The sequence below is a fragment of the Maylandia zebra genome, linkage group LG4 (assembly GCF_041146795.1).
Source record: "Maylandia zebra isolate NMK-2024a linkage group LG4, Mzebra_GT3a, whole genome shotgun sequence".
In the NCBI taxonomy this organism is placed as follows: domain Eukaryota; kingdom Metazoa; phylum Chordata; class Actinopteri; order Cichliformes; family Cichlidae; genus Maylandia; species Maylandia zebra.
The window spans coordinates 17,192,120-17,206,008 of record NC_135170.1 but is presented as its reverse complement, the minus strand read 5'-3'; the positions used below and the strand labels follow the sequence as shown (position 1 = coordinate 17,206,008).

Genomic DNA, 13,889 nt, shown 5'->3' with positions numbered 1-13,889 from the left:
ACTCCAAAAGCTTGTACTACATTAGCTCTCCATTTCCATAAATATTTGTTGTAAGTGGTTAAAAAAAAAGAAGAAAGAAACAAAGAAAAGGAAATACATTCAATTTGCAATGTTCTAAAAATGAAAGAATTTATTTCCAAATGAAATGGAAAAACATTCAGTAAACTTCAGTTTATAATATTTATATTCTGTGATTTAATGATCAAAATATTTTCTTTGACATGCATGTTTACATGTAGATTGTGCATATGGTGGCATGATGTGAACTGCTCATTATACTGTATGTTTATACACGCAATCCCATGTTTTATTAACAGTAATAAATATTATGTCAACAACTGGGAGTTTTGTTTCAAGAAAAACTGAAAAGAGACAGGAAATGTAAAAGTAAAGCATACTATAATAAAATAAAATAGATTTAACTAAATTCAGCATTTGTGTTCTGCCAATTAAAATAGAGTACTATACATACTACCTTTAATGGAGATGCTTGGGATGACAGTTAAGATATTAAGAATGGCAAACATTGGACTGAAATAGTTGTTTTATACATTACAATATACAGTACAATTATTTACACAGTGAAATCCAGGTACTGGATCATGTGCAACTGTCTTAACAGACCAAACAACAACAACAAAAAACATGTCCCAGCTCATGAATGTTCTGTTATCTTTTCATACTGATGCCAAAACATGTCAGGGTAAAAAAAAACAACAACAAGCAAACAAAGAAAGAATTAAAAAATCAACGATCCATCCCAGTGTCATCTGACTGCTGCCTGGAGAAACACATAACCCTGAGTCGCTCACAGAAATCAAGTTCTTCCTGTTGGAAACAAACATGTGACTTTAAGAGGAAGAAAAATAAGATTCAGCTTATTTTTTTAATTTTCAATCTTTTAAACTTAAAAAAAAAAGCAGTCATATATCTCTTTATTGTTTACAACTAGTTAGCCTTTAACCACAATCACCTCTAGTTTTACATGGAAAAAGCACATTTCATGACTGAAATGAAATTTTGTAGCATAATCACAACATTTCTATCGAGTTTTACGATCTGATTCTCAGGCACATGAATTACCTGACTTTCTTCTTTGCCTTGGAGCTCTTTGGATCTCTGTCTGAGTAATTCCTCCAGGCCCAGAGCAGGATTCCTGCAGTCATTGAGCCCTTGTGGAAAGTCTTCGACCAGACTACACCACCATCAGTAACAAGGACGGGTACAGTTACTAAAACCAGCCATGAAATAATGTCAGATTTTCAGTATCATAATGAATGTTTCTTACCAGCAAAGGGCACCAAGCACATGTTCATGGACGGGTGAATGCGGTGTACGGAGAACTGATACCAGCTGCTGTACCATACCCATGGCAACAAGCGTGTCTGCGGGGGGAAATAATCAGGAATATGCCTGAGTTTATATTGAGTCAAGCCATTTTTTAAGGAAAGCTTGCAAAAACTTTAGATAGATGTTTAAAGAGTAAACCAATTAAATATCCAAAGTAAAAAATCTGCTGTAGTTCTTCTTGTTATGGTCTACTATGTATGTGTAGTTAAGATTAAAATAGTTTTTCCATGTTTTCCCCAGACAAAGGTAGCAAGATCAGTGAGAAACACACATACTGCAAGGATAAAACTAAAAGGGAGAAAGTATAAAAGTTTTAACACGAGATTTAATTGCTAAAAAAAATCGTTTAAAAACTTTTTATGTTATTTTACCCTTTAACTGCAGAACTTGCCATATTGGCGACTAATCATGGATGAAGAGCAAAGCTGCAAATAAAATATCTTCATTTTCCACAGAAAAGGTGTCTCTATAAGCTTTTAGAGACATTATTAAACCATGTTGTGTCTTAATAAAAGGCTACAAAGTGTTGTATTGGTACTGGTGCAGGTTTACAGCGCTATCCTGTCTGAATGTCCTTCCCATCCATACCTTTCTGTTCGGGATGCGACATCAGCAGATTGAGCAACAGGAAAGCCGACTTGGTTCTGAGCTTCTCGTTCTCTGACTGCATGCCTCGCATCAGCACTGAGAATCCATCGTGGGACAGGAAGGCCTGGAGACCTGCCTCCTGCTCTCGAACCAGACCTATGATTACGACAGGACACAGTTTTGTTGAGGGTTGTGAAGCACAGAGCTGGGACAAAAAGACGGTGCCATGTGTCATTTGGCACTAAAGAAGAAAGCAACAGATAATTTAGGCTTAAAGTTGAATTGACAGGAAACATGAGATATAACAATATCATAAACACAGGCGATACAGTTGGGAGGCTGGCCACTAAAAATAGCTGTTGAATAGCCTGTCCATCTAAAACATCAACTATGGGAACCAACTGTTGACCGCACTAAAATTCGCAGACTGTCACATGGACAATCCGAGGTTCTGGATCATGTATGTGAAATGACTGATGTGCAGCAATTGGTTGCAGGCTTGTTGTCATGAAGCTCAGTTTTGAAGCATGCGTGCATTATGGCTCTACTCACATGAGACAGCGTAAAGAGCTTTCACCCTGACGGTGGGGTTTGGGTCAGAATCTGTCAGCTGCAGAAGCTTCGGCAGCGCCCCGATGCTAAGCAAGTGGAACTGCAGCTGTGGCATGTTCTGGGCACAGGAGGCAATGAGCTGGGCAGCACGCCACCTCAACCCACTTTGAGCATGATTAAGATACTGGGAGACGCACAACTCCAGCCCACCAAGGGTCATCAGGTCTGCAGAGGACAGGATGCAGTGAGCGTACAGTGAACACACGCTGTCTTTAGCGTGCCCTCTGCTCTAATACCATTTATTACCTCTGGCATTGTCCAGATTCTCACACAGCTCGGACAGCATCTCAAAGGCCGTTTCCCGCTCACCGTCCTCATCATCATCTTCCCTATCTTCCTCTCCACCCCTCTCCCTTTCACTTCCTTCTTTGTACAGAACAGCCAAGCACTGCTTCATCTGCTCCACTTCATCCATCTGCCCTTTGCACAGTTCTGTAAGAGCTTCTCTCAGCCATGTTTTCCTCTGGAAGAAAGGCACAAAAAAGAGCCTGAAGTAGTTTGTCATGCTGAATTCAAATTCTCTGATGTGATACCTCCAAGCACGCATTAAGAAAAAAAATAAAAATAACGTATGTGGACATCAGTGTCTTACTCAGACACATGAGATTTCAAGTGATGTGCAATTATATATTACTGTACGAAAGTCTTGAGTCACTCCTCATTTCTTTATATTTGACTTCCAAGAAAGACTTTCTTTGAATTTTTAAGCAATAGTTGAGCAATAACTCTCCAGGATTTCCAAAGGTCTTTCAAAGTTTTTCTTTCAACATTGGCTTCTTTTTTTAAAAACTGACTTTCAGTCCAGTCCTTCTACCTGACCATTTTTAGAAGAATGCTTCTTTGTTTGTCTGTTGAACCACTTGACATTCAAGCACAAAAAAGGCATCAAACTTAAGAGACAAGGCCATTGCTGTGTCTACACAAGACAGAAAACTTAGCAAAAAACAGTTTAACATTTTATCTTTAAACATTGTTACAATTTCTTTAATTGAAATTAAAAAAAATGTCAACGTTTTTAATAGTTTGAAACAGTGTTTTAGAGCCAACACGGTCATTCCCAGAGAGCTGCATGGTGTGCAAGGTTTCCTTAATTTGCGGAAACTGCACAAAGGGAGGACACAAGAGGAAGTAGCACGCCTGAAAAACTATCTACAGCAAATTAACAGTATACATAGCACTGTAGGTTTAAGATATCAAGCCCCTAAGTAGTATCAGTTATTGGCTGACAATTGAATAAAAACATTTGTGATAAATCAAGCTAAGAGAGAACATCATTGATGGCAATGGCATTTATTTACTTATCAAATTTAAAAGTGTTGTCAAAGATATCCCCTTCCTACCAAAATACTGAGGACTAAGTGGGGTGGGGGGCTGCCAGCAGTTCTGATTGATATAATTTCTATACCTTGTTCACTACTTAAATTAAAAGTTTTCTGTGATCCAGTTTTGTCCTGTTCATTTCTGGCCACAATGTCCGGCTTTCTGTTTGAATGCAGTATTATACTTTTGTCTCTCAAAGCACTCTGAAAACTATGAAAATGTGATATATCAATAGTTTATGGTGGGATGTTTTGCAAAGCGGAGCAACACATGTTGCTACTGTAAAAACAAAAATATTTATTATTGTTGTTGTTATCATTTTTGGATCTACTCTACTATATTATTATTATATCCTCATGCAAATAAGGCTTTTAGTTGACTAGTTGCTCATTCTACTTATTTAAGCCGTAGTTCTGTCAAAGCCACATTGTGAAGCTATGCTACAAGCATGTGTGTCCTGGTGTGAGCTACAAAGTCGACACCCAACAGTTTGTGTGGTCATCTGGCCTGATCCTGCTTAGGGTACAAGTACGTACCTCTTCTGACATGGGTTCAGGAGGGGCAGGACCCTCTGCAGCGGATCCAGCCTCCACTGCGAGCTGAAGGACCCCTTGGAGGTTCTGGGGATGTCTCCTGGTCTGCCTGTCTTCTGACATGGTGTTAACAGCTAAAGGGTAAAGTGGAGAAAAGAAAAAAAAAATCAACAAGACAACTAAAGGAATATTTCAAAATAACCTCAGATTAATTTAAGTGTACTAGCAGTGGTACCAGGTAAAGCCCCACAGTTTATATACCAGGATCATACTTTACTACAAACATACAGCTCTGCTAATAATGCAAAACCTGCTGCTAGCCTCTTATAACAAAGGGTATTATTGCCCACTTACCTTTAAACTGACTCAAAATCAACGTAAAGGTAACAGACAAAGTTTCTCTCTGAGCTCAAATACAGCTCTCTCCCTCTATAAACACAGAAACGTGAAGCGCTGGAACGTTCTAGCTAGCTCTTCATCTCACGAGCAAGAGCTCACGAGTGGCAAGGGGGGCGCCATGTTTTACCGTAAAAAGTAAACCAAACGGGCAAGCAAAGTAATTTTTGGATACTCTTTGCTCTCAAATCAACGTCATTTTAGACTTTCCATTTTTTGCTTTAAAGTCAGCTTTTCAAAATTATAATGCTGAACATCTGACTGACAGTATTACCTCAATATTTAAAAATTCATAGACGCAATTTTTTCCTATACTAGTATAGTTACGGTAATCCAGTAACGCTGGTACGCACAATTTACAAAGAGAATTAATTACGTCAAAATAAATATATGCAAATCCCAGAAGAAACGTGTCAGAAGAAACTAAGGCATATCGATTGCGATATGTTTGGTATTATTTATATATCTGTTATAAAATACACACACCTTAATAATGAATGTAAAAAATAATATTTGCCTTTTAGATATCAGCAAACATATTATTAACAAACATTAAGTTCAGGTTACTTGGGATTGCTCTCTTAATTTTTTTTTAAATATTAGCTACATAACTCATACTTTCTTTAAATGGGTTTCAGTCTTTTGCTTAGTCTAATATAATAACATACAATAGTAGTATTAGTAGTAGTTACATTAATAGTTACTGTTTTGCAATGTGAACATTTTACGCACCAACTTAAACATGCGCATGTGCATGTACGTAAAGGAACGACATCGTTGGGGCTGGGAGATTATTTTCTTGAATTCCGATCGTCTTAGGTTTGTCAAGCCAGGAAAGATGGCGGCGCTTGTGGGGCTGCGTGCGTGTTTGTCCGGTAAATATTGTTTAATTCATTTAAACTATGTGACTCTGCTTGCATTTCTGACAGTTAATTGATTTACACCACCTTTATTGATTTATACATAATATCAAACACTGTTCGGACATTTAGAAGTACAAGAATATGAAAATAAAATGTGATGCTGTGTCTTCCGACAGCAGAGCAAGGTCACGTTACCAGTGACGGTTAGCTAACAATAAGACTAACCGAGGATGAAGAATGATTACTAAAATCAGCACCTGGTAACCAGAAACGAAGGAAAACATACTGTTGATATAGGTAGTCTTTAAAGAGAGGTGACGCCGTCCTTTTTGGATCTAAAGTCATCAAAATTGATTAATGTTAGCTGCAGCTGTTAGCATGATATAACCTGCCTGGTTTATGCAAAACTCTTTTTATTAGCGCTCTATATGGCACAGAAGCATCACGGCCGGTGCGAGTGCAATACATCCGGAGCTGTGCAGACATGCTGGCTGAGATTTTGAGGAAAAATGTGTGTGGCAGTCAGTGCTAATCTCATCTATGTGAGGGCACGACTGCACTGATTGAAAGGGAAATAAGGGCATGGACACCTAAATGTTCACTGACACAGAATTAATACATATTTCCGCATTTTAGAAAGATACATAGTTTAAATATGTTTGGCAATGTTTTAATTATTGTGTTGTGGCACCAAATAGTCACTCTTTATGTAAGTTTTTTTTGATTCCCTCTTCTCAGCCCTTCAGCTTTCTTCACCAAGCCTCCTGCACAGCTCCTTCAAATTGGTAAGTAGTTGCATGAAACGGCATGCTGCACGCTGCGAAGCACAGATTTTTTTGCAGTGGTTAAATTATTGGGTTCTTCTTTGTCACGCAGTGTGCTGTGCCTCTTAGCCGGCGAACCTTCGCTGCGGAGGCGAAGAAGACATACAGCAGAGACAAGCCCCACGTAAACATCGGGACGATCGGCCACGTCGATCATGGCAAAACCACCCTGACGGCAGCCATCACAAAAGGTAGACCCACTCAAGCTGCTGCTGTCACACCGGTCTGGACACAGTCTGGTGTTAATGTGTGTAATAACTTTGTTTAGTGAATTTTGTAAGGTGAATTTCTATCACTCAATTCGATCCTCCCCAGTGCTCGCTGATGCTGGTGGTGCCCGCTACAAGAAGTATGAGGACATTGACAATGCCCCTGAGGAGAAAGCCAGAGGAATTACCATCAACGCCTCGCATGTAGAATACACCACAGCCAACAGACATTATGCTCACACAGACTGCCCTGGACACGCTGACTATGTCAAGGTATTCTTTTTTTTTTTTTTTTTACCTTTTTTTTTTTACCTGGATGCAGCCTGATGTTACCAGGTTGTAATCCTGCCTGTTTGTTTGATCATATTAGAAATGTGTCTGCTTTTCTTTTTCAGAACATGATCACAGGCACAGCTCAGATGGACGGCTGCATTCTGGTGGTGGCAGCCACTGACGGCCAGATGCCTCAGACACGTGAGCACCTGCTGTTGGCCCGGCAGATCGGTGTAGAGCACGTGGTTGTTTTCATAAACAAGGCAGACGCCGTGGAGGACAAGGAGATGCTGGAGCTGGTGGAGATCGAGATCCGCGAGCTGCTCACGGAGTTTGGCTACGACGGCGAGAACACACCCGTTTTGATTGGCTCTGCACTCTGTGCTCTGGAGGTGAGGAGAAACACTTTGTCAGTCTGTCAGTCAAAGAAATTTCAGAGCAATTTAATTTTGACATCCAGAAGTCAAAATTTTAGGTGATCTCAAATATTCAGCTTCTGAGAAAATAAATTGAATTTTAAAGCTGTCAAGTCAAAATTTTGAGGTGACCTCAGGCAAGTTTGTATTTTCATTTATTTTATTTTCCTCAGTGGTGGAGAACAAGTTTCAAACTAGAATGTAATGTGTTTTAATCAGATTTTTCCCGCTCTATTTCAGAACAAAGCTCCTGAGCTGGGGGTGAATGCAGTGATGAAACTGCTGGAGATTGTGGACTCTTACGTTCCTCTGCCCAAAAGAGAGCTGGAAAAACCTTTCCTTCTGCCCATTGAAGGGGTTTATTCAATCCCAGGTAGGAGAAAACACTATCTGATATTGTCAGTCTGAAGCTAGTTGGGTAGAAATAATGGTGATTTCTCTTGATTTCCATTGGTTGCATCATGTAAAGTTGTAGGCAAATGGAAAAACAAAAGAAAACGATAAACTGTTTTTAAACCAGGATGCAGACCCCAAAAATCTAAACATCCAAATCAAGATTCACTCTTTTAAGAAATAAGGCGGAATTTTTAACCATCCTTGGCTCCGTTACTTTGTCAGACGGTCTTCATGCACAACAATTCTAAATATTTTAGGCAAAGTACAAATAAAGATTTAAAGAAATTTATAAAAGAAATTAATATGCAAACAGTAAAATCAGTCAAAAGGACCTGAGCTTGAAAATCTGGGTGTCAACTTTGCCATAGAGAGCGATGCTCCAGTGATGTATTGTGCAGTTTTGTCACATGTTGCAGAGCTTTGCTGTACTGAACAGTGCAGCTTCCAGCAAAGCTCCAAAGAAACATTTGTACGGTGTTTTTGTTTTTCATATCCCACCAAGGACGTCTTCAAAGTTAATTTTGTCATGATGCAGTCACAGCTTTGGAGCGTCAGTAGCACAACTCATTAGTGATTTTACCAATTAGCAGTAAGAAGATTGCAGATCTCTGACTCTGTTTCTGATCTGAGAGCGAAAGCGTCGTGTACTTTGAGTCTGAAGGTTCCTGCTTGTGTTGCAGGCAGGGGTACGGTTGTGACGGGCACTCTGGAGAGGGGCGTCATCAAGAAAGGAGACGACTGTGAGTTTGTGGGTCACAACCGCAGCTTCAAGTCTGTAGTGACAGGTGAGGAACCTCCTATGATGTTAAGATATGAAATCATGGATAAAACATGACAGCTTGCAAATGAAATGTATCTTGAAGTGTGCATCCCCTTTATTTGGATTTGTTTGTTTTTATTTTTCTTGGGTGCAGGTATTGAGATGTTCCACAAGTCTCTGGACCGGGCAGAGGCAGGAGATAACCTGGGCGCTCTGGTCCGAGGCCTGAAGAGGGAGGACATAAGGAGAGGGATGGTGATGTGCAAGCCAGGGTGCATCATGCCTCACCAGAAAGTCAGAGCTCAGGTGTGAGAGCCACAGAGTTTGACTACAGAGGGTTTTAATTATTTAAATTGGGGCAGTGTGACACTCAGTGGACAGATCAGGAATAGCACCACCTTTTATTGAGATTTTAAAAAAAAAATTTCATGAGTTTTCTACAGTTATCACAGTTTTATAAGCAGTAGTACGTGTTTATATATAACTGGAACTCTGCTGTGTGTGTCTGTGTGCGCTCTGTGTTACAGGTCTATGTACTGAGTAAGGAGGAGGGAGGCAGACACAAGCCGTTTGTCACCAACTTCATGCCCGTCATGTTTTCTCTCACCTGGGACATGGCCTGCAGGGTCACTTTACCTGCTGACAAGGTGTGTGTCTGTGTGTGTAGTTGTAAGTGTTGTAAGACATCTTAAACCTTTCAAGTGTTGTTTGAAGCATTGAGTGGTGATTAAAGCTGGTGTTGCCTCTCATTTACTGCTTTCTGCATTTATAAACACGGATTTCAGAGGAAACTGATGGTTTTCTTGCTCTTTTTTACTTTCCTTTAGGAAATGGTGATGCCAGGTGAGGACACCTCATTGACGCTCACTCTCCGCCAGCCGATGGTTCTGGAGAAAGGCCAGAGGTTCACTCTTAGAGACGGAAACAGGACCATCGGCACCGGGCTGGTCACAGAGATTATGACAACTACAGATGAAGACCAGTGTAACTGGGGCTGAGGAGGGCCTCTGCAGAGGGCTGGGCTCACGGATGGAGTGGGTTGAGGGGGTGTGTCAGGCAGGAGGGTGAATGTGTGGCTGTCTGTGTCTGGTCAGATCAAATAATTCTAGAAATACAAATGAACAATACATAAACACACACAGATGAACAGGATTCAGGAGAGGACCCGCAAAAACGCATGGCTCTGTTGTGCAGGTGCGCCTGACTAAAACACCTGTGATGTTCCACTGTCGTGTCAATATTGTCATTTATGTAATAAAATGTATTTAATAATAAAACCGCCTCCTTTGTTTTGTGCTACTTGCTCGTGTATTCATGTGCTTGTTAAAACAACACAGATGCTGCAGAGAAGATTTATTTTATTTTTTAACCAACATGATCGCTGACAAAAGTAAATAACTGCTTTGGATTCACTGCAAAAAAAAATTAAAAATCAATAAAGTTAAAAAGAAGAAAATTTCCTGGTAATTTTCTCCTACTACATTATGGACATTTCCCTAAATGGGAACATTTATAGTTTGGTAAAAAATAAATAAAACTACTAATGCAGAAAATTCATTCATTTAAAGCTATGTTTTATTGTATTTTTAGGAAAGTCTCCTCGAGTCGGTCACTTACAATTATATTTTACACAACATGACTGCACAGCACAAACAGTATCCCTGTGTGTAGAAAGATTAAGAAGCCACAGGAGGGCAGCAAAGAAGTTCCTCATCAAAGAGTCAAAGTCTGTTGTATCGTTTATGAGATATAACACACTGAAAATGCAGGATTGATGATTGATGATTAATTTTTGGTAAATTTGTTTTAATACACAAAATCACACTGCACTGTATTCTAGATGATTGGTTTATATGGGTTGAGGGATAATTAAGGAGCATTCATGATTGTTTTTCTTTGTTTTCTTCAGTTACATGTGTGCTGCACCCATCCTCCCTGATTTGAGCAAAGGTGGAGGCTGAGGGTGAAGTTTCTTTAAAAGCAGAGGCCAACCAAATGAACTACTAACTAACATGAGGATAAGTAACGTTTACATTAAACGGTGGGTGCATACAGTGTATAAAACTCACCCAAATACTCATTCAAAAAAGAGTCGATACTGCAGGTCAAATTTTTCAGGTTAAGAAAAACTGTTGTTTTTTTTTTTAACATAACCAAACAACCATGTGCATCAAATGAGATTAATGGGATGATTGTTTCATAGCTGTTGGATGGTGACAGTGTTTGACTTTAGCAGCAGGTCTCAGCCAGCCTGACCTCAGTGTGCACTGAGCAGTCGGTGTCCCTCTGCTCGTTCATTCCCAGAAGGAAGCGCTCCAGTTGCTCCATGTTTGCTGTCGGTATTTGAGTCAGTGCCTCCTGTAATCCAATCAGCTCCGTGCTGTAATCAAATACTGTATGTCTGCAGGAATCGAGGCTGGAGCAGCAAGTACTACTGAGTGATGTGCTCAGCTGGAGGGTAAACATCTCCATGAGCAAAGTTACCTCTGCGAGACAGACACAGATGACCAGACTGAAAACCGTAGTATGTTTCACTGATACAAACCTTGGCTGTGTGTTAACACTTAATGCTGAATGTGGTTCAGTTGTGTTTAAACCTGCTGGGGATGTTTGCTGAATCATGCAACAACAGTTTTCGTCTTCATTTTAGCAACAAGAGATGTTTTAGGGTCGAGACTTGGTTACAGGGTTAGGTTGGACCTCTGTCAGTTCTCAGCATAACTTGTTTGGTTGCCTGAATTTAAAAAAAGACAGTATAAAATTTTATTGATTATAATCATGTTTTGATAAAGACTGGTTTAAACATTTCCATTCGCTTCTGCTTATCCTTTTCAGGGTCACAGGGGGTGCTGGAGCCTATCCCAGTCTGTCGCAGGGCCAACACACAGAGACAGATCATCATTCGCGCTCACTTTCACACCTATGGGCAATTTGGATTCATCAATTAATCTATCCCCACAAACTGCATGTCTTTGGACGGTGGGAGGAAGCCGGAGAACCCACGCAAACACTGGGAGAACATGCAAACCCCACACAGAAAGACCTGATGGTGGCATTGAACTCAGCACCTTCTTGCTGTGCGACAACAGTGTTAACCACCGTGCTGCCCGTTTAAATGCTTTTGTTTCCCCAACTATTAAAAACAACAATTAGCAATAAAATCAGTGGAAGGAAGGAAAGTATACATATACTCACTGGCCATTTTATTAGTTACACCTTGTTAAACTTAGTTGGATCTCGTTTGGTCAGCAGAACTGCCTCCATTCTTCATGCCATAGATTCAATAAGGTGCTGGAAACTTGCCTCAAAAATTTGGTCTATGTCACGTTGACATGACAGCATCACACAGCTGCTGCAGATTTGTTGTCTGCACGTCCATGATGTGACTCTCTTGTTCCATCACATGCTAAAGATGCTCTGCTGGATTGAGATCTGGTGACTGTGAACTCACCAAAACCAGTTTGAGTTGATTTGTGGTAAATCTTACTGGAAGCAGCCATTAGAAGATGGATTCAACTACAAGGCAGAATGGGTCCCTGCTTTCACGCTACTTAAATTCTTACAAAACTCATCAGACCAGGTGACATTTTTTCCAAACTTTTGTATCCCAATTTTGGTGAGCCTGTGCAAACTGTAGCTTGAGTTTCCTGACAGGTCAGTGTGGTTGCACCTGTTGTGTACAGTCACATTTCTCACATTTTAGATTTTTCCCCCTTTTCTTTATTACATAATGATATCCAAGCAGGCTTCTTTAGCACAGCCTCTATTAGAATTTGATCATAGTTTACACTGCAGTCAAAAACGCCCTGATTTCCTCCCACAGTCTTTCCCAGACAGGGTGGTGTTTTTCTTACCAGCTATGTTACGTTCACGAGTGCACTACTCTAACCTTTAAGCTGCTCACACCCCTCAAAAGAATAGCATGACGCCGCCTTAGCTGCTCGGTGTTGCTGTTAATGGAAGGAAAAGCTGCAATATAATATAATAATAGCAAGAAGACGCTGGTTTCCGTGACATGTTCAGTCTTGGTTAGAAGTGACACTGGAAGGCCAGCGAGAGCTTTAATGGTTTCGTTATCAACGTGAAGACTCATTACCCAGAGCCTGATTATTAGGACATGAACGTTGGCTAACTAGGATTTATATCAAGCTGAACTAGGATCTAAATGCAGAGACCTCAAATCAACTTTTAAGGTTTTTCTGAAGTGATGATTAACGACATGGGAGCTACGTTAAGCTCCAGGCTGTTTTTGTTATTGAACCTGTCCTAAACATTTTCAACTCCACTAAACTGAAATGAGGAGGCAACAACAGTGCTATTTTTGTCTTCTCTAAAAGGGCCACATAGAAGAATTTTTTTTAAGAATTTGTCCGTTTTGAGATTAAACTCAAAATACTATTTAGCACATAGACATGGTGTGGTGACGAGTATACAGACGTTGAACAGAGTGTGCAGAAAGCTGGACGAGTCGGCTGGATTTGTGCAAGATGTAATAGTTGGCAATGGACAGATGCAAGGATATCGATGGTTACACCCTTGAGCAGTATAGAGGGGGTATGTTGTATCACAAGACACAATAAGACTAGTTGTTTCACTAACTCATCTACACTGGGCATTTTGTAAGGGGGTATAGCAGCCGTGGCAGTGGTTTGACTTTTTGGCACTTTTTGGCTTATTAGCAAAATTAGCAATCCTTCTGGGTTTTTTGCCTTTTTTAAACGTGTTTCAAATACTGTCTCGTAACATTTAACCTTTTTTAAAAACAATGTGTTGCATTTTAACAACAGATAGAACACACAGGAACAGGAAGCAAAGTGTTAAGAAGCACCCATGCCATATATGTTCTTGCACAGAGAGAGTGTGTCATATTTTGGGGTTAAGTTTTATTTTGTTTGTTTGTTTCTTGACCAAAAGCTCCAGAAACAATGAGTTGGCAGCGTTTAGTAAGTTCCGCAAATTGAACTCTATGCGTGATTTTATAGAATATAATCTAGGTCTAAAATGTCCGGAGTTATTGCTTGAGGAACGGAAATGCAGCTGTTAGTGCTGCATCATGTTATTTTCTTTTTTCCACACTCCACCTCCTTCTAGGAGCTGAAGTAAAGAATAGAGCTGGTCCAATTAAGGCTGAATTTGCCTTTCAGCAACCCACTCTGCATGTTTGAAGACTGACCCTCAACGGCTTCTCATCCTCCACAACAGTGCAGAGTGGGTGGGAAGGATCCCAGGTTTATTCTCAGTGCTCCTTCCATCACACACAGCACATCTCAGAGGATACAGACGGATAAAAGTAAGAGATTGTGCTTTCATTTGGCACTAATAGCATGAAAGTCAAATGTAATTAAACAC

General features: G+C 40.2%; 2 protein-coding genes across 2 annotated transcripts; one reads left to right on the top strand and one right to left on the bottom strand.

Moving 5' to 3' along the window:
• Window positions 1-103: 103 nt before the first annotated feature.
• hspbp1 (HSPA (heat shock 70kDa) binding protein, cytoplasmic cochaperone 1) lies at window positions 104-4,936 on the bottom strand. Its single transcript, XM_004573713.4, has 8 exons — window positions 4,758-4,936; window positions 4,407-4,537; window positions 2,797-3,013; window positions 2,491-2,715; window positions 1,939-2,094; window positions 1,289-1,385; window positions 1,084-1,195; window positions 104-828 (listed from the first exon to the last, which is right to left on the bottom strand). Exons 2-8 carry the CDS (start codon window positions 4,524-4,526, stop codon window positions 748-750), a joined length of 1,008 nt encoding a protein of 335 aa, XP_004573770.2. The 5' UTR covers window positions 4,527-4,537; window positions 4,758-4,936; the 3' UTR covers window positions 104-747.
• Window positions 4,937-5,540: 604 nt separating this feature from the next.
• Window positions 5,541-9,817, top strand: tufm (Tu translation elongation factor, mitochondrial). Its single transcript, XM_004573714.5, has 10 exons — window positions 5,541-5,674; window positions 6,401-6,447; window positions 6,539-6,677; window positions 6,802-6,968; window positions 7,091-7,360; window positions 7,625-7,757; window positions 8,461-8,565; window positions 8,695-8,846; window positions 9,068-9,187; window positions 9,368-9,817. Exons 1-10 carry the CDS (start codon window positions 5,542-5,544, stop codon window positions 9,536-9,538), a joined length of 1,437 nt encoding a protein of 478 aa, XP_004573771.3. The 5' UTR covers window position 5,541; the 3' UTR covers window positions 9,539-9,817.
• Window positions 9,818-13,889: the final 4,072 nt, after the last annotated feature.

Coding starts and splice junctions, on each gene's coding strand:
- tufm (XM_004573714.5), top strand. CDS start 5,542: ATGCGCATGTGCATGTACGTAAAGGAACGACATCGTTGGGGCTGGGAG. Junction 6,678..6,801: donor GACGGCAGCCATCACAAAAG/GTAGACCCACTC, acceptor GATCCTCCCCAG/TGCTCGCTGATGCTGGTGGT. Junction 7,361..7,624: donor CTGCACTCTGTGCTCTGGAG/GTGAGGAGAAAC, acceptor GCTCTATTTCAG/AACAAAGCTCCTGAGCTGGG.
- hspbp1 (XM_004573713.4), bottom strand. CDS start 4,526: ATGTCAGAAGACAGGCAGACCAGGAGACATCCCCAGAACCTCCAAGGG. Junction 3,014..4,406: donor CTGAACCCATGTCAGAAGAG/GTACGTACTTGT, acceptor CCTTTCTTCCAG/AGGAAAACATGGCTGAGAGA. Junction 2,716..2,796: donor GAATCTGGACAATGCCAGAG/GTAATAAATGGT, acceptor TGTCCTCTGCAG/ACCTGATGACCCTTGGTGGG.